Genomic DNA, 26,048 nt, shown 5'->3' on the forward strand with positions numbered 1-26,048 from the left:
AAATTGCAGCAGTGTGCTTTCCAAGGCACCAGAAAGCCAGACAAGGAACAATGGATGGAAGCTGACCAAAGAGAGATTCAATCTGGAAATTGGACGGTCATTTGCCTGAAATTGTGTAGGGACTCCTACACGCTTGAGTGGGGGGTAGGAATGGATGACCTACAAGGTCCCTTCCAACTCTAGTAGTAATCTAATCTAATCACCCCATTGGTAGAATAATATGAATGGATAATTCTTTGCTGACCTTTAAGGTTAAGATCTTCTTGCTTTGAGAAGATACTGTAAATTAAACAACTAAACAAAAAAACCCTGTGAAAATGTAATGAATGCTGCCAATTCAATCAGGTAATCTATATGTCAAATCAATCTTTTCTCAGTTTAAATAAAAAAAGTCTATAGTTATTTTCTAAGTACTAGAAAACCATAAATTTATATGAACATTTCATAATATTTATCCATTTCTGAACCTTGAACAGGACAGAATAACAGATATGAAAGTGACCTTGGAAGCCTTTTACTCCAACTCCCTGCTCAGGCAGGAACCCCTATACCTTTTCATACCAATGATTGTCCAACCTCTTCTGAAAAACCTCCAGTGTTGATGCATTCACAACTTCTGGAGGCAAGTTGTTTCATTGATTGTTCTCACTGTCAGGAAATTTTTCTTTGGTTCTAAGTTGATTCTCTCCTTGATTAGTTTCCACCTATTGTTTCTTGTCCTACCCTCAGGTGCTTTGGAAAATAGCTTCACTCCCTCTTCTTTGTGGCAGCCCTGAGATATTGAAACACTGCTATCATTTCTCCCCTGGTCCTTCTTTATATTAAACCTGACACACCCAATTCCGCAACCGTTCTTTATATGTTATAGCCTTTAGTCATCTAATCATTTTTGTTGCACTTCTCTACACTCTTTATAGAGCCTCCACATCTTTTTTTACATTGTAGTGACCAAAACTGGATGTAGTACTTTAATAACCTGATATTTGTCTGGTGTGAGTTTGAAAAGCATTGACCTGCAGTTTTGCAGTTATTTCCTGGCCCCCTTTACATTCCCCTCTCATTCATTTTCTACATATGCTTCCTCCGGAAGAACGACCATGGGGATCAAAGACACTTGTTCAAAAGTAGACCTGTATAAGACAGAAATGCTTGAACTTCTTTTCCGAACCTGTTGGTTTTCCAAATGTGCAATGTGTCTGGGTCACAGATCCCCCGTTTCTCTGCTTGCTCTTCCAAGAAATCAAAGAAATATTTAATTGCTAAAGGTGGCTTGTCATCTCGGATGCTCAGAATGGCTCTGAATAAATCATCCAGGAATTTTTGCAGTGTGCCCTTGAAGAATGAAAAAAAAAATCAACTTGGACTAAGAAAGGACCAGCAACAATGGATAAAGTATTAATAAGCTTTAACTATTTTTTCAAACTAAGTTGAAGAAATCTGAAATAACTCTGATTGAGCAAAGAGAGTGGATTCTTTTGTGAGAGTTGGGTTAATTTTGTGTATACTGAAGTAATTAGTTTTAGTTAGCATTTAATCCTTTTTGGCACTGAGATTCTCCTTCTCTGGTTCTGGGATATAAGAGCACATCTGTGATTGTTCTGTGTGGTAAACAGTGGGAAAAACTATAGACCCCTGGCAATTCTGTGATCTCGCCTGCAATTATGAATCACAAAGCACTGGAATTACAGACTGGCTTCTAGCCAACATCTGTGTCCAAGTCCATTAAAAGCATTAGCACTCATACTCTATGGGTTTCCCCCCCAAAGTAGATGGGACTCTTCACCATTGTTGCAGTAGATAACTAAGTTTTTCTTGAGTATAAAAGAGATAAGATGAAGAAATACTATCATATTTCCCGTTCCAGTTATTTTAATGACAAAAATAAGAAACTTAACCTATGTGCATTTGTAAAAACACTTTGCTTTTTAAAAATATAAACGAACTGTTAAGTTTTGATTTTGTTTTGTAGTGGTTGTTATACTGTAATGCTATATTTATGCTATGCTATTTATATTGAATTTTTAAGATTTATTTCTGTTTTTTAAGCAAATTGATCTTTATCTTATGCTATGTGTTGGAAAAATTAATGTTTACTGTTAACTGCTTTGGGTATTGATTATTATAGAAATATGACACATAAATAGACCATTGGATCACAGAGGTCTAACTTAGCTGAATAAATAATGTGGTGTAGAATAAAGGTTTTTGTCAGCACATTTTCGTTAATCTACATGATATGTAGTCTAGGATAAAAAGGAGAAAGCTTAATCCTTCGCTCAATCACTTTACCTGCTTAATACAAAAATCTGTAAGGTAAAGAAATAATAAACATTAACAGAAACACCATAGGGAGGGAAAGAATTAAATTTGTCTCTCTTGAATTCAGTTCTGCCTATAATTATGATTTGCAATTTTACTATAGTCAACCGTAATAAACGTGAAACTCTGTATAACCATCAAAACAGTCATGATATAAAGATTCACTATGCCCCAAACCTAGTAACACATCATAAAACAATACTCAAGATGAAAACAGCAGGGTAAAAATCTAAAGCACTATGTAAACAATATTAGAATATAACCTAGTATCACAAAATTAGAAAATAATGAAGTATCCTAAACTGTCTTTATTATTTACAAACTTTATAAAATCTGGATTTTTATCACCATAGTAATCTGAGTTAACTTAATCCAACATTGTAGTAATTAAAAATATTAATGAACTTCTGGTGAGTTCAATGAAATATAATTTTTACTCACATGCACTTATGTCAGAAGAATTGAGGTGCTGGTAACATCATTGTTGCCTAAGCAGTGATCAATTGGGGGCTCCTTTCATGTCTCTAGCGGGAGCTGGAGCAAAAAATGGGAACTCACTCTGTCCCACGGCAGCACTTGGGTCTTGAACATGGGTTTGCTGCTTGTTAATCCAAAGTCCTAGCTATGTAAGTCACTAGGCTCCTTAGTAAATGCAATTTACCAAGAGTGTGCATGAAATTAAACTACATTTACTCTTTACTAAATGCAATTTAATTTCATGCACACTAGTCTAAAAGCCAATTCAATTAAATGTAGTAATAAAAGCTTTATTTACAGAAGACGTACACAAAATTGCACTACAAAATTTCAGGTTTTTTAAATCATAAGGATAGCTATTTTCTCATGTAATGTTAAACATGGGGTAATTCAGAGTTAATTTTAGTTGAACTTGATTTTGTTAGTCGGTTGGAACATTTGTAATATGCCAAAGCAGACATCTGGGATCAATAATTTCATACCAAGGCTGTATATCAATCTTTTCACTCAATGCACCTCTAATGTCCTACCTTTGTGGAAAGCAATCTGGTTAGGTAGATTTCAGGAAGAACTTTTTTCCTATGACTTTGTCGATATGATTTTTTATGTTCATTTAGTTCATCTGTGGGAAGGACCTGAACAATGGCCAAACAACAATAACAATAAAGAACAAATCCACTCATAACAGATGATGTATGATTACAAAGGTTTTTTTAAAAAATATAACAGCTGACTACAAAGAATTATTATTTTTTTAAAATAAGAAAGACTATTTCTTTATGCTATAAACCAGAGTGATGGTATTATGAACAATGGAACAATATTAAATATAATTCATACTATTGCCAGCTGTATTGGTTATTTCCTCCTCCTTTCTTTTCCCTTCTCTCTTTTAGTTAATGCAGTATTTTCAGTTTACAATGAATTCTGCTGTTTAAAACATCATTTAGATACAACAATTCTTTCCCTTCTGATAACTGGCAATCATCAGGAAGATAAAATACGTTAGAAACACATGTAAGATTATGACTGAGGCTAAGTTTTTAAAAATTGAATGCGTTCCTTCTTTCTGCCAAATTTGTGCGTTCAATTATTATCCTATTACACAAACAATGCAAGAATCCTAAGGGGCTAAACTGTCCCTTCCCCAGTGAGTCTGATCCTAGGCCAATAAACTGACAGGATGACAAATTTATTGTTCTGCATATATTGTGCGTATGGAAAGCATTCTTATATTTGCCTTTACAATAAACCGTGTGTAGCATTACTGTCCTTACATTACTAAACTGTAAGGCAGGAGTGGAGGGGGGCTTGTTTCAGTAGAAACAGACTTGGTTGTAGTTACACTGGGCTAGGCCTGCCTCCAAACCGTCAATTCTTTCCACAGCTTTACATAAAGTTGTTGTGATTTGGGTGTGACTTCATTTATCTATACCAGAGGTCTTGAATCTTGGCAACTTTAAGACTTGTGGACTTCAACTCCCAGAATTCCCCAGCCAGCTAAGCTGAATTCCCCTGATCTACACCATGTCAATCACACTTTTTTTTCCTTCTGGTGTGTGGGTCCTTTTTCTGGATAGCTATTTTGTGCAGAGAATGCAGCCAAGAGAGAAAAACTTCTTCTCTCAGGAAAATCTGTCTGGCCCACCTAGAATAGAAGAGTAATATCCTTTACACTTCTTGGAACAGAATACTCACCAAATGAAAGTATTTTTCAGTATCCAAATCTTTTACTGTTGGGAAAAAAAAAACAGGAGAAAAACAAAAGAAGAATTTGCTTAGTGTACTATTTTGCATGTTTTTTTCCTCAAGAGTAATGGAGTATTGAAGATGATCAGCAAGTCAGTTATTGAGTTGAAACATGAACCTGAGTACCATTATTCCATGAAAGATTAACCGAGTTGAACAATTTTTACTTGGCTTTTAAAAGTTTTTTTTAATAGTTTGAGATCTAGATGCATGAGCTGAGATGGGAATGCATATTGGATTCCAGTTTTGCTTTTCAGTTTCTAAACTTATGTCTGTTATGGCTGCCCTTTATCACTGAATATTTATCAGTTCCCTGAAAACCACTTAAATAGATTTTTAGAAAGAATCAGATTACATCTGACAACTACAAGGAGTCTAATAAATTCCTCCACCTGCAATTTACAATCAATCTACTCTACCTACATATCTGGAGTAGAAAAGTAAATCAAGTTAAGTTTTTTGTTATCAAGTTTATGAGCACACATTTAATATTAATATTAAACATTTATTGAATCTAATATTATTTATATTAGGCTTCAGCCATGGAAACACAGTAAGAAATGAATTCAGTACAGGAAAAACAATATTGTAAGAGTATACTTCCACACATGCTCCAGCAACAGGATATTTATATCTACTCATTTACAGCAAAAGTTATCTGAAATACTTGAAACACATTTATACTGTGTGTGGTCACTGCAAGCTGTGAGTGAATTGCTTATATTAGCCAAAAAAATAAACAGAAGTTTGCTGCTCATTTCATTATCTTCTGCCAGATACAAACAATGAAAGACACAATGAGTTCTGGAGCTAAAAAGGCCTTTTTTGGGGGGTTTCTCATGAGGTAGAGAAATCTCTGTTGGAGAAGGAAATCCAAAAATGAGGTTTTACCATGAGCCTCTCTACTATTCTCTGCAGTTGATTCTTCCCAACACTGTAAATCCCCAGGATCAGACAAGCTTTAAAATGATATAGTGAAAATGGAAGAGGGAAATTGTTTTGCCCGTGTGAAGGAAAAATTATGGATTACACCATAAGAATACTTTCATGTCCGGCTGACAGACAGAGCTAGACAGACAGACAAGCAGGCCTGCGAGCATACAACACACACACCCATTCTTTTTGTTCACGGGTTTTATTTTCTAGGCAAAAACAAAATAGAACTGCATCTGTGATGGGCTGTGATGGGTTTGGTCCAGGTGCATCAGTAGCAGCCCGCTGGTGATGTCACCAGCTCAGTGCCGGTCCCTGGGGGGGGGGCGCCATTTTCCCCCCAAAATTTTTTGAATATTTTTTGATTTTGGGGGGGATTACTTTATTTTTTCTTCTTCTGAGCACGCACAGAAACTGAGTTTTTGCCACTGTGTATGTGTTGCCATTTTGTTTTAGGCAGGTTTTATATTTTTAATTTATTTTTTCCTTCGGAGCATGTGCAGAAGCCAAGTTCCGGCACTGTATATAATAATAATAATAATAATAATAATAATAATAATAATAATAATAATAATAATAACAACAACAACAACAACAACAACAACAACAACAACAACAACAATTTATTAGATTTGTATGCTGCCCCTATCCGAGAACTCTGAGAGCCAGGGTGGCACAGCAGGTAGAGTGCTGTACTGCAGGCCATTGAAGCTGACTGTAGATCTGTAGGTCAGCAGTTCAAATCTCATCACCGGCTCAAGGTTGACTCAGCCTTCCATCCTTCCGAGGTGGGTAAAATGAAGACCCGGATTGTGGGGGCAATATGCTGGCTCTGTTAAAAAGTGCTATTGCTAACATATTGTAAGCCGCCCTGAATCTAAGGAGAAGGGTGGCATAAAAATCGAATAAATAAATAAAATAAAATAAATAAACTCGGCAGCCATCTGTTTTTCGGCTTTGTGCTGTGCAGGAGGAAGCAAACTGGTAGCGAGGTATGTCACAACCCATCCCTGCATTGCATAGGTGATATGTTCCTCTTCACAGGTGACCTTTGAAATTTGCCATTAATAGGTTTGAGGTGTTCCAGTACCAGTTTGGTCAGCTCCAGTGACTGCTTACTGCTTCCTTATCCAGCTAAAAGCCATTCTTGCCCAGGATCTGAACTTGAATGAGATTGATGGCCGATGTGTCACAATAGAAAAGACAGCCATTGAAGAACAAGGGTCAAGAAGCATGCGGTTTAGAAAAAGGAAAGAAAATGACCTCATAACATCCAGTCTGATGACCAAAGTTATATTGTATTTATGGATGGCTCCAGGCTTGGGCCTCCTTAAAGCTCTGCCAAAATACTGTTAGCTGCTCTTTGGACATCCATATACGTATTTTTTTTCTGCCCCTCAGATTGCTGGCTGCTATTGAAAGAAAGTCATGCACTGCAGTGAACAGGGCACTAAGTGTGTCTGTTCTGTCTTTCTTTTGTCCAGCCATCAATTCTACTCAGTTTTGTGGATGTCACTGAAGGCGTTTAGATGAATGGCAGGATTCACCAACATAAATTACTGTATCTTATTTTTCCCCTCAACTGCCACAGACACGCCAGCTTTGCAAAATCCAGTCACTCACCACAAAGCAATGTCATGATAGGTCAATTACTTCCAAGCTACAGAAATTTCTTAGTTTCATGAGGGCGTTCATTTTCAACAGGGAAAAAAACATATTTAGGAATGAATATTGGATTGCCTTTGAGCTTTATCTAGTAATGTAAAATTTAAATGTGGATTACAAACCTACCTGAAGTAACAATAAATTGCAAGCCTGAAGTGATAATGCCTTAAGAGGGTTATTATTTCTCAGAGTCTAGTGGATTTATTTCGGCATGAGATTTCTTAAGGAGGATCTGTACCAACCAAATGGCGACTGGAAATCTCCAAGAAAATAAAAGGCACTGCCACTGTAAAATTTGGAGCTGCCAAACCTCCATAGGGTAAGCCCACATGGTTTCATTTCCATGCTTCTATAGTATAATAGATATCTATGTCTCTTTCATAGATTTCAAATAGAAAAATTCATTCTTTACCTTTACTGCCATTTCCTCAGAGAAAACATACCTGACAGTATTTGTTTATAAATTCATTTCTCTACCAGCTTTCTTTTTTAACAGAGTTCCCCTAGGCAGTACACAAAACAAAACACCAGAATCCAAACTGAAAAACAACGAAATTAAAATATAATATTAAAACCAAGAGGAACGGAGCTATCATCTTCAATCTTAAAACAACAATCTTTAACAAGCAGACCAACCCCCCCCCCACCTCAAAAACCCAGCCTCTCTAGCAATACAGGTGCAAACAGAAAGAGCTGTAAACATTTTGGTTTGCTTGATTATAATCACTGATAATATTCTCAGACCATCTGCTATATCCAACTCAAACACCCAAATTTTCTTTTCTTTTCCTTTCCTTTCCTTCTTTTCTTTCCTCCTCCTCACCTTTCTTTCCTGCATTGCTTGAAGGCTTAAAACTGTTAAACATATTTCAATTTTCCCATCCTTTTCTTCCCCTTTCTAAGAGTGCTGAGGGCAAAGGTTTTTCCTTTGAGGTAGGCAAAGTCAGAAAACAGGAACCACAAGGCGTCTTGGGATACACTTTAATGGAATGAAAAGTCTTGTAGCAGAATTTTGAAAATACAGTCAAAGCTCCTTTGTACTTCACAGTACATCTAACCCAGTCAAAGTGCGACTGTTTGGAGTTTCTTTCTTGTGGTGCTTTCCCATGACTCAAATATATTTTCTGTAACAGCTATATATTTTGGGGGGTGTTCCATTGGTATTTTTTATTTCGACGGCCACTAGAGCAGTGTTTCCCAACCTGGCAATCTCATACTACTTACCAGAGCTTACAAAACTTTTGCCAGACCCATCCTCAAATACAGCTCATCTGTTTGGAACCTATATCGCATCACAGACATTAAGACCCTTGAAAATGTCCAAAGATACTTCACCAGAAGAGCCCTTCACTCTTCGACTCGAAATAGAATACACTACGAGACTAGACTTTCAATCCTGGGCCTAGAAAGCTTAGAACTAAGATGCCTTAAACAAGATCTAAGTATTGTCCACAAGATTATATGCTGCAACGTCCTGCCTGTCGGCGACTACTTCTGCTTCAACCACAACAACACAAGAGCACACAACAGATTTAAACTTAATATTAACCGCTCCAAACATGACTGTAAAAAATATGACTTCAGTAACCGAGTTGTCGAAGCGTGGAACTCATTACCGGACTCCATAGTGTCATCCCCAAACCCCCAACACTTTACCCTTAGATTATCTATGGTTGACCTATGCAGATTCCTAAGAGGTCAGTAAGGAGCGAGTACAAGTGCACTAGAGTGCCTTCCGTCCCCTGTTCTATTGCTCTCCTATATCTCCTATTCCTTTCTTCTATTCCTATGTCTCTTCTATTCTTTCATTGATATGTTCTATTACTATATCTTCTTTTCTATTATTTCTTTGATATATTTTACTATGAGTATCTCCTCTATAACCTTCATCATGTATTTTACTATGTGTATATAGATATATACCCCCTAAAACCTTCATTGTGTATTGGACAAAATAAATAAATAAAAAATAAAAATAAAAGTCCAAATATCTTCAAGTTGCCAAGGTTGGGAAACACTGCACTACAGAAACAGTAGCAGTGTCCATGTGTAGGGTCAGGATTTTCTTATTTTGCAGGAAGGAGGAATGGCTATTTTCTTTATTTGATTATCTTAAACCATTCTTAGAGCTTAGCCTGCTATTTTTGTATCTTTTTATAAAAATGATATGAAAGTAAGCCACTGATTTTCGGCAGCAGAGCAGGAACTCTAAGGCCACAGTAAAAGAGCTAGACAACCATGACCTGGGTGACTGAAAACTTCCATAGACACTTTCCAGTATAAGGGACAAATAGGTTGTGTAAATTAAAGGAAATTCTGATGCTACATGGGTTCCATAAACTCCATACAAAGGATATTAGTAATAAGATTTCAGAAGAAAATGGTAAATTATGGACATGCTGAAGTAGTAGAAAAAACTTTTGTTCAAATATGTTTGGGTTTCTAATTTTTTGCACTTTGTTAAATGTTTTTTTCTCTCTTTTTAAATTGTTTTGCATGTTTTCTCTTGTTACCTTGCTCAGAGATGTTAGGGCCAGAGAAAGCTATAAACATTGATAGCAGATAAATAAGCTTTTCACATTGGAATAGACTGCAGTTGGAAAGAAGATTGGGGTTTATGTTCACCTTTCAGATACTTTTTTCTGAGCTCTATTCATAGTGCAAAACACATGCTATTGTTTAACATTGCTTCCCTGGGAGATTCAGGAAGAAATGAAGGTAATAAAAATATTGATTACTAGGGCACCATGCACATAATTCATGCAACGAACAGAAAAAAGAAATATTGGTCTGCAATGACATTAATAAATTCAGCCTAAAACTGAATTAAAGAATTAATTTGGCAATGTCCAATGGGATAAACGAGACTTAGGTCCAAAGTTATTGTACACTATTAGCTTCTTAAGTTATCTAGGGTCAATTATTCTTTATCAGTTTATGTATTTATCTATTCAATTTGTATAATTGCCTATCTCAAACCAGTGACTCTGGATGCCAAACAATCATAAAAACAATTAAAACAGAATAAAGTATAATAAAAAATAAATACATGCAGCAGCCGGATATTATAATTCATTGGTGTCAACATAACCAGGAAACAGAGGCCTTCAAACCCTTGGGACTGCAGGCCTGGGCACAGAGTCAGATTTTCAAGGCCTGCTAAAAGGTCAGCAGGGCGGGGCAGCATCATAATCTCTGGAGGTAGAACATTCCAGAAGCAGGACTTATGGCAGAAAAGACACCTCTTGCGGCTCCCACCAGCTCTGGCTGACAAGACTTGGAGCATGTCCATCCTGCCAGATCAGATTGGATGGTTAGAAACAACTGAAGGTAATATGATCTCAAGCCATGAAACATTTTAAAGCACTTCATGATTAAACTTCCTCCTCCTTATCTCAGAAGGAGTCAATAGGTGGATAAAAATGCCAAATGTCAACAACCATAATATTAATTGCATGATAAACTTTTACTAAAAATCCAGGGGAAATGCCTAAGATAAAGGCTGACAATGGCTTACATTTAAAAAAGGAATCTGAGGGCTTGATTTTGGCTGCTCAAGAGCAAGCTATTCAAAGTAACACAATCAAGGCCAGAATTGAAAAATTGTCAAGTGATTCAAGAGGCAAGATTGTACAAAGAAATAGAGGAAATAGCAAACCACATGCTCAGTTTGTGCAAGAAGTTCACATAATCTGATAAACAATGAAATATTACAATAACCAAAATGGTTCACTGGAACATCTGTAAAAATGATTATGTTCCAGCAATGAAAAATTGGTGGGAACCTCTAGCTGAAAAAGTAATTTAAAAATTACTGGATTAAAATATCATGCGATTTCCAAATACAAACAGATATAAAGTCTTGGCTTTTAACATCCCAAATCTAATGTAGATGAATAGAAGAAATATAGATAATTAATGTGCAATATGGGAGGAAGGAAAGAAGGAAGGAAGGAAGGAAGGAAGGAAGGAAGCCTAGCACCATAAAACACATTTATCAATGAAAGAGCACAGGACAAGAAATGCTAATAATGTTAATGAAGTCTGGTAATGAAAAGTTCAGAATTTAAATTGAAACAAGCTTGGCCACTGCCATAACTCTAAAGCACTTCCGAATACATAAATAATCATAGAGCTCTCAATGCTCAGTAGAAGATGGTAACCAGGACCCATTCGGTAACCTTTAGGTAACCAGGACCCATTCTATGCAGGGCTTTAAAGGTAACATTCAGCACTTTGAATTGCATCTAGAAAGAACTTAGAAGCTAATGTAGCTCACATAGCAGAGGTGCAATGCCAGTAAATCAAAGGGCACATTCTAAATCAGTTGTAAATTCTGGATGGCACAGCACATTGCAATGATCTAACTGGGAAGTGATGAATGTATGAGTGATAATGAGCAAGGCCTCCCAATCCAGGAATGGGCACAGCTGGTATGCAATCTGCAACTGTGCAAAAGTACTCTTAAACGAAAGTAGCTAACAATTCTTTTATGAGCTTAGGAGATGCCCCAAACCCCCAACAATTTACCCTTAGATTATCTACGGTTGACCTATCCAGATTCCTAAGAGGTCAATAAGGGGCGAGTACAAGTGCACTAGAGTGCTTTCCATCCCCTGTCCTATTGCTCTCCTATATCTCCTATACCTTTCTTCTATTCCTATATCTCTTCTTCTATTCTTTCATTGATATGTTCTATTACTTTGCAGGTTCAAGTCCCAGTGGGTATAGCTAGCTGATGAGGCCAAAATAAGGCCGAAATAGATCTATCCTAGTCTCCCTTAATTTTCAAATGCAGCAAAAAAAAAAACATGTGACACATACAGATAGAATTGTCAGCTATCAATAAAATTAACTGCCTTGGAAATGGCCCTGGGTTGGGCTGAGAGACAAATAGGGAGCTGTGATGTTCCTTCAATACACCAGGGTGATTCGACACAAAAATATGTAACCCTTCCCTGGTGCAGAGCTGAAGGACTGGATACTGTAGCCTAGAGGATAATTCTCTGCCTTACAAGGCAAAGGTTGCAGGTTCAAGTCCCAGTGGGTATGGCTAGCTGATGAGGCCAAAATAAGGCTGAAATAGATCTATCCTAGTCTCCCTTAATTTTCAAATTCAGCAAAAAACATGTGACATATACACCCACTAAATCCCTCATTTGTGTATTGGCATAAATAAATAAATAAATAAATAAATAAATAAATAAATAAAGTGTGTATCAGCTCCAATCAAAGTCTCCTTCCATGTGCTCATTCCAAATTGCAACCAAGGCCTTGTCTAAACCATGCATCAGAGCTTCAGGAAAAAGTCCATGTTCCCTCTGAAATGGTGCTGGGTCTGTCGGTTGCCTGGAGTGGGCCAATTGAATGAGTCCTATTACACAGCAGTGAAGTAACCTCAGAAAACTCTATGGCCAGAAGGACAAGACAAGGGGTTGCTATTAACATCCTTCGTGGTATGAACAAGTTTCATACCATGGAGGACAAAAACCTACTGTGAGGCCTCCTTTGTGAGTTAGACCCTGAATATGTTGGACCAGATTCATGGTTGCTATGAACATCTGAGCCACTTCTGACTCCAGTCCTAGAGAAGACTGGCTGAACTCCCACAGAACCATAAGCTTGGGGAATGCCATTGCCAACTCAGCTACAATGTCAAGGATAGGAACACTGCTATAAGCAAGAGCAATCTCAACTAATCTCTATGGTCCAATCTCACATTGAAGGTTTCATATCCAGCTGTGTCTGAAAGTATGAAAACTGCGCTCTCTCTTGGTCCCTTAAATATAGCCATATTGATTATTTAGCTACAATCAGTAAAATAAAATAAAACTAAGATGATTTATGGAGGTCTGTTTGTCCTCCAAGTTTGTATTTTCAGTTTGTTTTCCTTTTCATTGGTTAGTCAGTGATAAATTACATGTAAGCCTACTCATCAATAGAAAGGTTTTTTTCAAAAAAATGAAGAAAAATGTGTATGATGTCATAAATGAGGATAGAAGAATTATTATCAGTGATTTTGGAGCCCAACTTTTACTAGAGCCACAGTGTAATAGAACCTGAAGTTTAACTTTCCACCTCCTAACAGAACATGGGAAAATTCTTTAATTGGGATCATGGCTGGAGAGAAGGTTGAATCTCCCTTTCCTCTGGGCTGTGAGTCTTTATACCCCCTGGAGCCACAATTACTTAACCTCCCACCCATCTAATCCTGCTTCCAATTATAAAGTTAGCTCACATTTATTTCTGCCTCCAGAATGCTTTGTTAAGCAAATTTGAGAAAGAGCTGTAGTATTTTCAAAAGTTGCAATACTATTACACAAAAAACGAAGGCAATGCTAATTTATTGAGTTAGACTATCCGTGATACTTAACTATATGTCTTTTGTTTGAGGCTGCAAATTAAGTGAAGACAGTCTTCATACCCTTTTCCTCTCACGCCATCTTTTGTTAAGATTTTTTTTGTAACTTTCATTGTTCATTCAGTAACACAAAACCAAATTAGGCTAAACCACAAATGTCTGTCACAGTAATTAATATTTAATTAATGAAATAGAATGGTTAATAATGACAATAACTTAAAATCCTCCCTGAAAAATCCAAGGATATTTAGGAAAGAAAATGAGTGTCAACTTACCTCGACTTAAAGTGTTGTCTTTTTTATCTGTTAAACTCATGGCTAGGGAGGCACCATCAGGGATCTGTGAGGCAGAGGGGGAAGAAAATTGGGACACTTCTGAAAAAGGACTGAGAGACATTTACTAAATAAATTTAGCAAAGTATTAGAATCTCCATCTTAGGATAAATGCATCTTTCTGCAACTTGTTGCTGACAAATGCTCACAGACTTTCTTTTTTATCTCCTCGGCCCATTATCAGATCTTTAAAATAAAACTTGGCTGCAAATTCATTTTATTGATTCTAAAGTTATTTTAAAAGCTTGGCTAACTTAACTATATTAGGCTGCATCACATTTTTAATATGCATGTAAATATTTAAAAAATTACATTTTGATGGAAATGTTAAGGTATCTGCTGAGACAACAATGGGAATTAAATGTAACCCTGTAAAAGGATACAAACCTGAAGGTGCCTAAGAAAGCTACATTGTGCAAAGAGAGACTTTGCAACTAAACTGGCAGAGGCTTATAGTGTATAAATTGTTTTTCTATTTTTCTTTATGTGACAAAATGCTGGTGGAAAACATTGCATCAGAATAATAAAAACACTGGATTTTACGCAAAAGATCTCTGAACAGGAGATGGTAGAAATGTAATATTCTGATAGCAGGCGCACTCTCCAGATTAAGTACGAATTCTTTGTCATGCCATTTTCCTTGGGCATTCCATAAGGGGAGGTGGTTTTTTTTTGAAATACAGACTAGTTCACATACGGAGCCACCGTAAGATTGAGTAAACATAAAGTTAAAAAATAGGAAGGGTTTAATTGAGATCAAGTACAGACACTGCAACAATATAGCCAAGAAGGCTTCAAGAGTTGTAAACCTAATCCTACGTAGCTTCTGCTCTGGCAATCTCACATTACTTAGCAGAGCTTACAAAACTTTTGCCAGACCCATCCTTGAATAAAGCTCATCTGTTTGGAACCCATATCGCATCTCAGACATTAACACCCTTGAAAATGTCCAAAGATACTTCACCAGAAGAGCCCTTCACTCCTCCACTCGAGATACAATACCCTATGAGACTAGACTTTCAATCCTGGGCCTAGAAAGTTTAGAACTAAGACGCCTTAAACAAGATCTAAGTATTGCCCACAAGATCATATGCTGCAACGTCCTGCCTGTTGGCGACTACTTCAGCTTAAACCACAACAACACGAGAGCACACAATAGATTTAATTTTAACCGCTCCAAACTTGACTGTAAAAAATATGACTTCAGTAACCGAGTTGTCAAAGCGTGGAACTCATTACGGGACTCCATAGTGTCATTCCCAAACCCCCAACACTTTACCCTTAGATTATCTACGGCTGACCTATCTAGATTCCTAAGAGGTCAGTAAGGGGCGAGTACAAGTGCACTAGAGTGCCTTCCGTCCCTGTCCTATTGCTCTCCTATATCTCCTATACCTTTCTTCTATTCCTATACCTCTTCTTCTATTCTTTCATTGATATGTTCTATTACTATATCTTCTTTTCTATTCTTTCTTAGATATATTTTACTATGAGTATCTCCTCTATAACCTTCATCATGTATTTTACTATGTTTATATAGATATATACCCACTAAAACCCTCATTGTGTATTGGACAAAATAAATAAATAAATAAATAAATAAAATAAAATAAATAAATAGAATCAAAGAGCTAGAAGGGACCTTGCAGGTCTTCTAGTCCAAACCCCCTGCTCATGGTAGGACCTGACATGTCTCCTTGTGCAATTTTGCTCAGTAGCAGGATTCAGCCCAAAGCACAGCTGAGGTGCTGATCAGTTGTGCTTTGGGTGAAAAAATAAAGAAATAAAGGTCAGTATTAATGGGTGAGCGGGAGGGCTCTTTTTCAAGCAATGGAAGAGGAAAAGTAATCAAAACACGGAGAAATTCACCAAAAATTCCCAAAATAAGATGGCACCACCCACGGACTGGCACTGACTGAACTGGATCTGTGATGCCATCATCACATCACCAGCGTATCACTAACGGTTCGGGTGATCTGGCCCGAACCAGGAGGAACCATCCCTGTGGTGGTGGTCTATCTCACATTTTTCTGTCCTACCAAGAAATAGGCTGTCGTACCATAAATACAGTGTTCCCTCGATTTTCGCGGGTTCGAACTTCGCAAAACGTCTATACCACGGTTTTTCAAAAATATTAATTAAGAAATACTTTGCGGTTTTCCCCCCTATACCACGGTTTTTCCTGCCCGATGACGTCATATGTCATTGCCAAACTTTCATCCGCCTTTAATAAATATTTTTTTAAATAAACTTTAATAAATAAACATGGTGAGTAATAATCTAAATGGTTGCTAAGGAAATTGGAAATTGTAATTTAGGGGTTTAAAGTGTTAAGGGATGGCTTGTGACACTGTTCATAGCCAAAAATAGTGTATTTACGTCCGCATCTCTACTTCGCGGAAATTCAATTTTCGCGGGCAGTCTCGGAACACATCCCCCGCGAAAATCAAGGGAACACTGTATAATGAAAGCCAGTTTGGTGTAGTGATTAAGGCACAAGGCTAGAAAATGGGAGACTGGGAACCTTAGGCATAAAGCCAGCTGAGTGACCTTGGGCCAGTCACTTTCTCACTGTTCTAAGAAGCAGGCAATGGCAAACCACTTCTGAAAAACCTTCACTTCAGAAAACTGCAGGGAATTGTCCAGGCAGTCTCTGAAAATTGGGCACAACGGAATGGAAGGGGGGGGGGAGAGCCAGAAGTAGTACACGCTCAGTCCCATGGCTATTTGTATGAAATTAGTATACGCGTGTGAAAACGCTTTGAAGAAAGGCCTAAATTATACGACTGTCACTTCAAATGAAATTGAAATTATTTTGCACAAAGGAAGGGGGGGGGTTATTAAAAAAAGCAAGCTTCTTTTGTGGGCAACTCCGTGCTTCCCTAAGAGATCAATGCGAACTCTGACACTACTGTTAAGAAGAGGAACGGCATGATTTTAATTAGGATGGATGGATGGCAGCCACTGGGAAAACGAAGCTTTTTCTTCCACGGCAATATCTTGTTTTGCATGAAAAGTGTTTAATTAGTCTTGATATGTTGCAATATTAACGAATTTCTCGCCAGGGCAGATGTCTAATTCCCCAGAAGGTCTCGTGGAGTTATGGCAACCTTCCTGCTTTGCGTCTGTTAATCCTGCTTAGGAAGCAGCTCGTGGGGCCTCGGAGGAAAAGCCAGGCTTAAAGGGAGAGAAATTCTCGGAGCAATGACACTTCTTACCTTATAATGTCCTAAAGTGTTCAGTTTTTTCCTGCCATCTTCCATCACGGAAGTGTCATCAAGATCTCGGAGGATGTAACTGTCAGTGCTTGTGGCAAACCATTCTAAAAAAAGAAAATGGAATGAGTAAAAAAAAAAAGTTGCCTAGAATACAGCAAGTGTTAGCTAGCAAGAATATAAATCACTTTTCTTAGTTTGATGCCACATTTTGTGATTTAGGAAACGAGTACTCCAATAGCGAGCTTGGGGGATTTAAAGAGCATTTTTATTCCATTAAACTCACTTGTGAGTAACCATGGTAGGAAATCTTTTAAGAGCATTGCAAGTAGATAATAGGTAATCCCTGTACTCTACTTGGATGTTATGACCCTCTTTGTCCCATCTATACCAATAAAAATACCACCATACTTTAAAAAATACCACCATACTTAGAAAATATGCAAATAAAAGAAGTCTGCAGGAAGATTTCCAGCTACCTGGATTTAAATAAATGTACAACAATTGCTTTTGCTCAAGTATTATCTAATCTTGAATGCATTTGAACAGAAATTCAGATAATTTCAAACTCTGAAGCACAACTTATGAAAGAGAACGTAAATACAGTTAAAAATCTATTAATTATTTGAAATTACTTGTACTTCCTAATTTCAACCAAGGCAATTTTTCATCAGAACTTTTTTATAAAAAAAAATTCAGAGGAGGGAAACTGTTGAGCTCCCTGTGAACATCACCATTTTCTCTGCATTCCTCCAGCATTTATATTTGGAAATAAAGCTTGCTAACTTTGCTTCTGATACGATCTCCTTTTTAACAATTATTAGCAACAGTATTTATGTTCCACTTGCTATTTTGCTGAACGTGACCAAGAGGCACAACTGGGCACATTGCGGAGATATAGCCCTCAGTGTTTCATCTGATGGCTTGATCATTCAATAGTTACCATATTTTTCGGTGTATAAGATGCACCGGTATATAAGACGCACCTAGATTTTAGAGGAGGAAAACAAGGAAAAAAGTATTCTGAACCAAATGGTGTAGTATTAAATAGTAATAGTAACCTCTCCAGCCACAAGGGGTTGGTTTGTGGCTCCCTGTGTTTTCTGTGGGAAATGTCTCCCTTCCTTCCTTCCTTCCTTCCTTCCTTCCTTCCTTCTTTCTCTTTCTTTCATTCCCTCCCTCCCTCCTTCCTTCCTCCCCACTTCTCTCTTTCCATTTTCTCTCTTTCTCTCCACTTCTCTCTCTTTTCCCTCTCTCTCATTCTCTCCTTCCAGGTGTCTCTCATCTCTTGGTACCTCTCCCTCTCTCTCTCCCTTTTCTCTCTCATTTGTTTTTCATGTCTCCCTCTTTCTCCTGTTTGCTCTCATTCCTTCCCGCTCTCACTTCCCCTCTCTTTTTCTCCCTGTCTCCTCCCCTCCTTGTGTGTGTGTGTGTGTGTGTGTGTACACTCTCGAACCATTTCCAAAAACAGGTAAGGGCTGGGGTTTTTTTCTCTCTTATTCTTTGGCTGCTTTTTACCATATGCTTTAAATCAAGAGTCACTTCTCTCTCTCTTTTGTTTCTCTCTCTTTCCTCTCATTCTGTGCCTCCAGAGTGGCAGAAACAAGGGGGGGGGCGTGCTGCCTAAGTTAGTCGGTCCTAGTTGAGACGGTGGAAGCGGCAGTGGCAGGGTCCTGGGGCGTGGACGTGACATTCCTGGTGCTGATGCTCTTTGAAGGGAAGCCGCCGGAGCCGCCTCAGCAGTTGCACCTTTTTACTTCTCTGCCGGGACCGGCTAACTCAGCGATGCGCCCGCCTTGTCTCTGCCACCCGGAAGCCCCATGCAGCAGCCTGGAATACGACGCTTTGTTGCTGGGTCCGGAGCAGAGCTCCCGGAAGCCCCTGGCAAGGATTCCCCACATGCAGCTGCAAAGAACTGGGCAGGGCGTCCCCTTGGCGCATTCAGATGGAGGAGGAGCCTCGTGGTGTGGCCCTGATCGCCTGGCGGGAGGGGGCTCGGCTCCATCAGCCCCCATTCCAATCTCCTGCCTTTGGGGGCATCCCCAGGGCTTAGCTGCTGGCCTCTCGCTGAGGGATGCTGGGTGGCCTCAGAAGCATTTGGTGTATAAGATGCACCCACTTTTTTGAAGTAAAAAGGTGCGTCTTATACACTGAAAAATATGGTATTTATTTATTTTGCAACTTTATATCGCCGCCTACTCGCACATGGTGACTCAAGATGGCTTATAAGGATATAAAAAATACCATATAAAAGATAAAAATAATAAAAGAAAAAATAATAAAATAATAACAACCTCCCCTCCTCCAGCGACAACACTCATTCATATTAGCCATTTAATGGGCTCCATCTGAGTTCCTCAAGCCCGCTGACAGAACATCTTCAGGACCTTTTGAAAGAGTGTTAGAGTGGGGGCCAGTCTAATCTCTGGGGTGGGATGATGTTCCAGAGAGAAGGATCCACCACAGAGAAGACCCTTCTTCTGGGTCCTGTCAGATGTATCTCCTTGGTGCCATCTCTATTTGTTAAATCATTTACATATGCAAGAACACACACACATACACACACATACTCCGCCTTTATTCAACCCATCTCTGTCATTTTTTATTCCTGGGCTTTCTAGTTTTGGGGATTACTTTGCTTGTATGTAACATAGGCACTTTTAATGGCAAACAACAAACAAAACAAATACCAAATCTCTTAAAGGACTGTTTAATTCCCAAGCAGCTGATCACAGAAATACACTAAAGGAAGATATTCCATATCTGAAGGTTATCTTCAGTGAAGGGCTGCAAACATTTTTACTACTATACTGTGGGCGTGGCTTATTTTGTGGGTGGGGCTTGCCAGCCATGTGTGGGTGTGGCTTGCCAGCCATGTGGCTTGACAATCATGTGACTGAGGGTGGTTTAAAGGTTATGTGACTGGCTTAAAGGTGGCCAACTTGACATCACTCACGTCAAGGGTTTGGGTTAGGGTGCCTGGCCTCGACTCACCTCAAATAGATGCAATTTCTCTTACTATTAGTGAACATCCAAAGTATACTATTTAATTCTATGTATATATGCCATATGTGTACATACATATTACACACAGGCACACAAAAATATACATTATCTACTATATAAAGTGTATGTACACACACACGCTCGCACAGCTCTTCTAAGATTATACACACTCAAGCTCATTTACTGCGATAGGAAAAACATACCCAGAACCCAGAAGGGGGGAAAAGAAAAAAAAATCAAAAATTTTCTACCAGTTCTGCATTCCTGACAGTACCTGTGGGAACCCATCACTGGTTATCTTGTACATTATGAGAGTTCATACTCAAAGATAAACACTGGTGTTTCTGAATAACAACAACCAAAAAACCTAACTTACCTAGGTCAACATCTTCTACTCTTGGCCATTGGGAGTATGGAATATTCTTGCAAAAGGCTTCAAGTATCTTCTCTTTAACTTGACTGAGAGTATCTGTATCCATGACTCGAACGCTCAGAGAGTCCATTCCACAGCCTTGGAAAGACACATTAAGATTCTGTGGAGGAAGATGGTTGCTAAGGTTGTAGGTAATGTTCGCAAGTTATAAGACATAAAAAGCCTGTGAACCATAAAGTCCAAGAATTCTTGGCAAATCTAGCTACCGTATATTAAACGAAAGAGGGGGGGGGTGCAAAAGATGAATTTTAAAGCTATTTGAAAGCACTGGTTTATAGTTCAGTAAATTAATATTGACTGTTTTATGCAAGGCACTATGAGAACATTGTAAGCTCCCTTTGAACTGTCTGTCTTTGAATTTAAGGTCTGAAATACAGGAACCATATTATGCACTTGCCATTTTCTTCCATAAATTCATTTTTAGCACCAGTGAATATGGGTACAATGAATGGCAATTGATAACTTACTTTGTCTTAGAATAATGATGATCTCTCTCTCTCTCTCTCTCTGGGAGAGAAAGAGAGAGAAAGAGGGAGGGAGGAAGATGTAACAGAGGTACTTCATAATAAATGACCTTGGCTTTTCTCTGGGCTAAGTAGAAATTACATTTAGCAACCTGAGCTCCTGTGTCTCTTTGTTGCTACCACTGCTGCACTGACATAGTTCTCATAAAATATAAGCAGATAAAACCTAGACATGTGTCTTAACTTAACTACCTCAGACTGCAAATGAGGGTTGATATGATGAAATACTTCTCTACAAGACAAAAACACACCCCCACACATAAAAAAACACATTAGGGAAAAAGCTTTGCTAAAATCCCCCTGCCTTGTATCTTAGCTTATTAAATATAGTTGGATTTTTTTTAAAAAAATACAGAAGAGCAATCAAATATATCTTTAAATGCAGTTGGACATGACACAGTTTAAGAAAGCTTTACAATTTATTTTGAGCTTTGGAATAATCAGGCCCATGCAGCATTTGTAGCAATAAGAAGATATTTCTGAGAATTTGCATTTGTAAACCATAGTTCCCTCTTACATTTTTGTGTTCCTTTTGAATTAACTAGCTATAATGCACTAGCTATATTATTGATTCAAAAAGAGAAAGAGACATCAAGAGAGAAAACTATGTTTTGTTTTTTTAAACCATAGACATTAGCTGAAGATTACTCTTGATAACTGAAGATGTCAAGATTCTGTTCCTGAATATTTTATTCAGAATTTCATTCCATTAAAACAATATTCATCTAGAAGTAGTGTGACTACATATAATCATGTACAGCATATTCACAAAAAATGTGAAACAGAAGTTTCCAAATGTATACTTGGTGCTATCTTATGAATATGACTTCACAAGAGTATTTTATTTTTTATTCTGCCTTCACATGAAGGTGGGGTACATTTTTTAATACTTCTAATCACTGTTCCTCGTAAGCTGTGCGCGTGCGCTCCAAAATACCCCCCCGCGCAGCGTTTTCTTCGGGCGCATGCTCCCCATTCCCCTGCCAGCCCATGGGGGCAGCGGGCGGGGAGGGGGCGGCGGGCGGGCGGGCAGTAGAAGGGAGCTGCGGCCGCCCCTGCCTCTCCATGGTGCCTCCGGCCCCCTCGCGCTCCTAGCCTCTCGGCCCTGCCCCCCGCCCGCCCGATCCACCCCCTCTCCTCCTCCGCCGCCTTCTGCCTTGGGCGAGACTTCTCTCATGGCGGTTTCGGCTTCAGCTTCTCGTGACGAAAGCGCTCCCAGCCAGGGGGCTGCGAGAGAGGCTGGGAGCGCTTTCGGTGCGAGAGAGGGCTTTCTCCGTCCGCTTCAGGAATGCCCTCCCCTCTCGCAGCCCCTTCGTTGGGAGCGCTTTCGTCCCAGACTTCCAGCAAGGGGGCTGCAGTAGAGGCAGGGCAGGCCTTCCCGAAGCACTCGGAGAAAGCACTCTCGCAGCCCCCTCACTGACAGAGAGAGAGGAGGAGAGAGAGAAAGTAAGTGAGAAAGAGAGAGAGAGAGAGAGAGAGAAAGGGGGGAGAGATAGCAAGAGAGAGAAGAGAAAGGAAGCAAGAGAGATAGAAAGAAAGAGAGAGAAAAAAGAAAGCAATAGAAAGAGAGAAAGAAAACAAGAGAGGGAGGGAGAAAGTGAGAAAAAGAGAGAGAGAGCAAGGGGGGGGGAGAGAGAGAAATGACTCTTGATTTAAAGCATATGGTAAAAAGCACCCAAATAATAAGAGAAAAAACCCCCCAGCCATTTGTTTGTTTGTTTGTGTGTGTGTGTGTGTGTGTGTGTGTGAACTCTTGAACCATTTCCAATAGCTCACCTGTTATTGGAAATGGTTCAAGAGTTCACACACACACACACACACAAGGGGGGAGGAGACAGGGATGGAAAAAGAGAAGATAGTAATAATAGTAATAGATTTTGGTTTTGTTTTATTATTAATTTCTTTTAATAAAAAAGGGATTTTTTTTCTTATTTATGTATTTATGTATGTATTTATTTATTTATTTATACTTCTATGCCGCCCAGTCCCAAAGGGACTGTCGCTCAGACACTATACTTTTCCGCCCACACCGAAAAAAAATTAGAGGGAACATTGCTCCTAATTCCTATTTTGCATACTACAGCAACCCGTGATATGGGTTGGGCTGAAAGAGCTGGATTGGCCCAAAGAAGCCTCAGCTGGTTTTCATGACCAGGAAGCATGGCCTCCTAGTTTCTAATCCAATACCTCAGCCATCAAATCAAATTAGCTTCCTCTTTTAGTCAGCAAAACACAGCTATTCCTTGATTTAGGACTGTGATTGAGCCCCAAATTTCTGTTGTTAAGTGACTTTTGCTCTACTTTACAACGTTATTTTGTTATTAAGTGAATCGCTGTAGTTGTTAAATCTGCAGCATGGTTGTTAAGTGAATCTGAATTTGCTTGTCAGAAGGTAACAAAAGATTACATGACCCTGGGATACTGCAACCATCAAGCAACTGAATTTTGATCACATGGCCATGCGGAAGCTGCAACATTCAGTCAGAAGTGTAAAAAACAGTCATAAGTCACTAATTTTTAGTGCCACTGAAACTTTGAATTGTCACTAAATGAACTGTTGTAAGTCAGGGACTACCCGTATGATGTCTTTTGTACTGCATACATTCAAGTCCTACATATCTTATAACCCAGAGATGCCAAGAAATGGGAAGTATAGAACTTTGGCAAATAATTATTGTTATGACAGCAGGTTGGACTTGAACCACTGTTCCCTGACCTCAGCTACTAAATATACTGTCACATCACAGGTATTACAAGTGGTAGACAGTTCTGCTTGTATCATGGGGATATCTTTTTATATATGTATTTTCAAAAAAGAATCAACTGTGAACACTTTATGTGCTATTAATGGTATCTCTGAATAGAATTGGGCATTCATTTTTTATTAAACAAAGACTCAATTACATTTCCCCAATTTATTCCTATCGGATTATTCACGAAAGACAAAGCTGCACTTCAATTCTGCCATGTATTAAATGATCGTTCAGTTATGGACAGGGATATGGCCATAAGGCAAAGGGTTCAGTGCCCCAAAGCTGTTCTCATGTACACCATCATAGCTTTTGAGGAAGCCCACTGATTCTGAGATAACTCTTCTAGATTTACACAATTGCAGCTGAACGAAGAGTTTAATTTTCATTTTTTTAAGAGATTTGACTGCTGCATTTACTAACAAGCTGAATATAACACATTCCTCTGCCTAGAATGAACTAATCAACATAATTTTTCAGTAGAATTATAAAATAGCACAATTTTAAAATGCAATTTCTGTACTGTTTGTGTTAAAAGCATCATAACCTTGTATACCATCTGTTTTCATCAGCTATGAATTGATGATTCTATATATACTCTGTCTTTGAGGTCTTAGCAGCACTAACATTTTAAGAATTGCATATTTCATACATGTTTGCATAACTGCTATCATTTGATATACAGAATAGGAAGCAAAATTTGGCCAAGAGGTATCTAATCTATATAATTCCTAAGGAAACTGTACTTTGGCTGCATTCCAACTTATGAACCTTAATGATTTTGTGATTGGCTAGTTATTTCACTAGATATGATCAAAAGATCTATCTTTTTTAATACACTGTCATGGCTGCCATTCTGCAAGCCAAGCAACACAAGCTGACAGCCTGACATTAGCAACGAGTGCACAGGGGGGGGGGGAGGGAGGGAGGAGAGGATTGGAATGTAGGGAGGAATTGAAGGGGTAGGGAATGGAAACTTAGCCATGCCAGCCCGAGGTGTGACAAACACCAGTCAGCCCAAGGTCACTCATCAGAATGCAGAGCTGGAAAACTTTCGAACTGAGGGTTCATTACCAAACAATCTACAAGCACCCGATTGGACATTAATTGATAACAGGGGGATGGATGGGGAAAAGGGAAAGCTCATTGTACCATTTTGCACATGGAAATGCCAGATCTCATGGTATGTAGTATTCCTTGTGTAGGCAAAAGTCATATGGTTGGGCAAGCCCAGATATGACACAAAGCCACATATGGATGCTCTGTTCACACCATGCTGTTAGCATAAGTTAGCATGGTTTTTTTTTTGCAGGCCTTGCAATCATGGAGTTGCTGGGTAGGCCTGGGAAAGTTCAAGCCTCTAGCAAAATGTTCCAGGAGGGACGTGCCAGCTGGCACCATCAAAACACATTATGCTGCCAAAACTCCCTAAAGTTAGTCCCTAAAGTAGGTGCTTTCACCTGCAACATTATCAATGAGATACAGTTCTTTGTATAGAAGTTACCACATCATGTAAAACTGTGCATCTACGTAGCTGAAGTAGCCTAGAGATAATATTGATTATATGGAGTGAGATGAAAAATAAAGTTGGCTTCATTCACTCCTACATGATCTCTGCCTATCTTTGAACCCTTCTCCACTCTTCAATGGTAAACACTTAAGCTTTAATAAAGTACACTCCTGGTAAAACAATGAGCCAGGAGTCTTTCTTTGCTAGATGACTGAGTGGAACAATTGACATACGTTTAAGTTGGAAAACACTCCCCCCCCAAATACTTCTGTATTTAGTATTGTTCCCCAATTCAAGGATAATTGTTATAGCATTAGCACTCAGACTTATATACCACTTCATAATGCTCTTACAGCCCTTTCTAAGTGGTTTGCAGAGACAGCATGTTGCCCCCAACAATCTGGGTCCTCATTTTACCTACCTCTGAAAGATGGAAGGCTGAGTCAACCTTGAGCCTGATGAGATTTGAACTGCCAAACCGCAGCTAGCAGCCAGCTGAAGTAGCCTGCAGTACTGCAGACTAATAACTACACCACCTTTGCTCTTGCTATATGCCATTGGGGCTGCTGTTACTAAAAAAACAATGACTTATCTTTAAAAAAAAAACTTGAGTTGCAAGTGAAAAAAAACCCTAATTTAGTCTGGGAAGAAGGGCAGCTTGCTAACTGAATGAACATTTAGAAAAATGATGATTTGATCCCTGCTGTCCCTTTTGTCCCCGGTCACAGTTTTAGCCACTTTGTCTGTCAAGGAAATAAGTAACCTTAGTGGTGG

At 38.8% G+C, this 26,048-nt stretch overlaps 1 protein-coding gene across 1 annotated transcript in view; it reads right to left on the reverse strand.

Moving 5' to 3' along the window:
• Positions 1–26,048, reverse strand: part of PLXND1 (plexin D1) — a 208,496-nt gene that overhangs the window by 16,393 nt on the left and 166,055 nt on the right. The window contains exons 27-32 of the mRNA XM_070738311.1: positions 20,434–20,590; positions 17,055–17,158; positions 13,780–13,843; positions 4,495–4,529; positions 3,327–3,431; positions 1,169–1,332 (exon numbers count right to left, since the gene is read on the reverse strand). Of these exons, the coding sequence (XP_070594412.1) occupies positions 1,169–1,332; positions 3,327–3,431; positions 4,495–4,529; positions 13,780–13,843; positions 17,055–17,158; positions 20,434–20,590 (629 nt within the window). The remainder of the gene's footprint in view (positions 1–1,168; positions 1,333–3,326; positions 3,432–4,494; positions 4,530–13,779; positions 13,844–17,054; positions 17,159–20,433; positions 20,591–26,048) is intronic.

This window comes from Erythrolamprus reginae, chromosome 2 (genome assembly GCF_031021105.1).
Source record: "Erythrolamprus reginae isolate rEryReg1 chromosome 2, rEryReg1.hap1, whole genome shotgun sequence".
NCBI classification, from domain to species: Eukaryota; Metazoa; Chordata; class Lepidosauria; order Squamata; family Dipsadidae; genus Erythrolamprus; species Erythrolamprus reginae.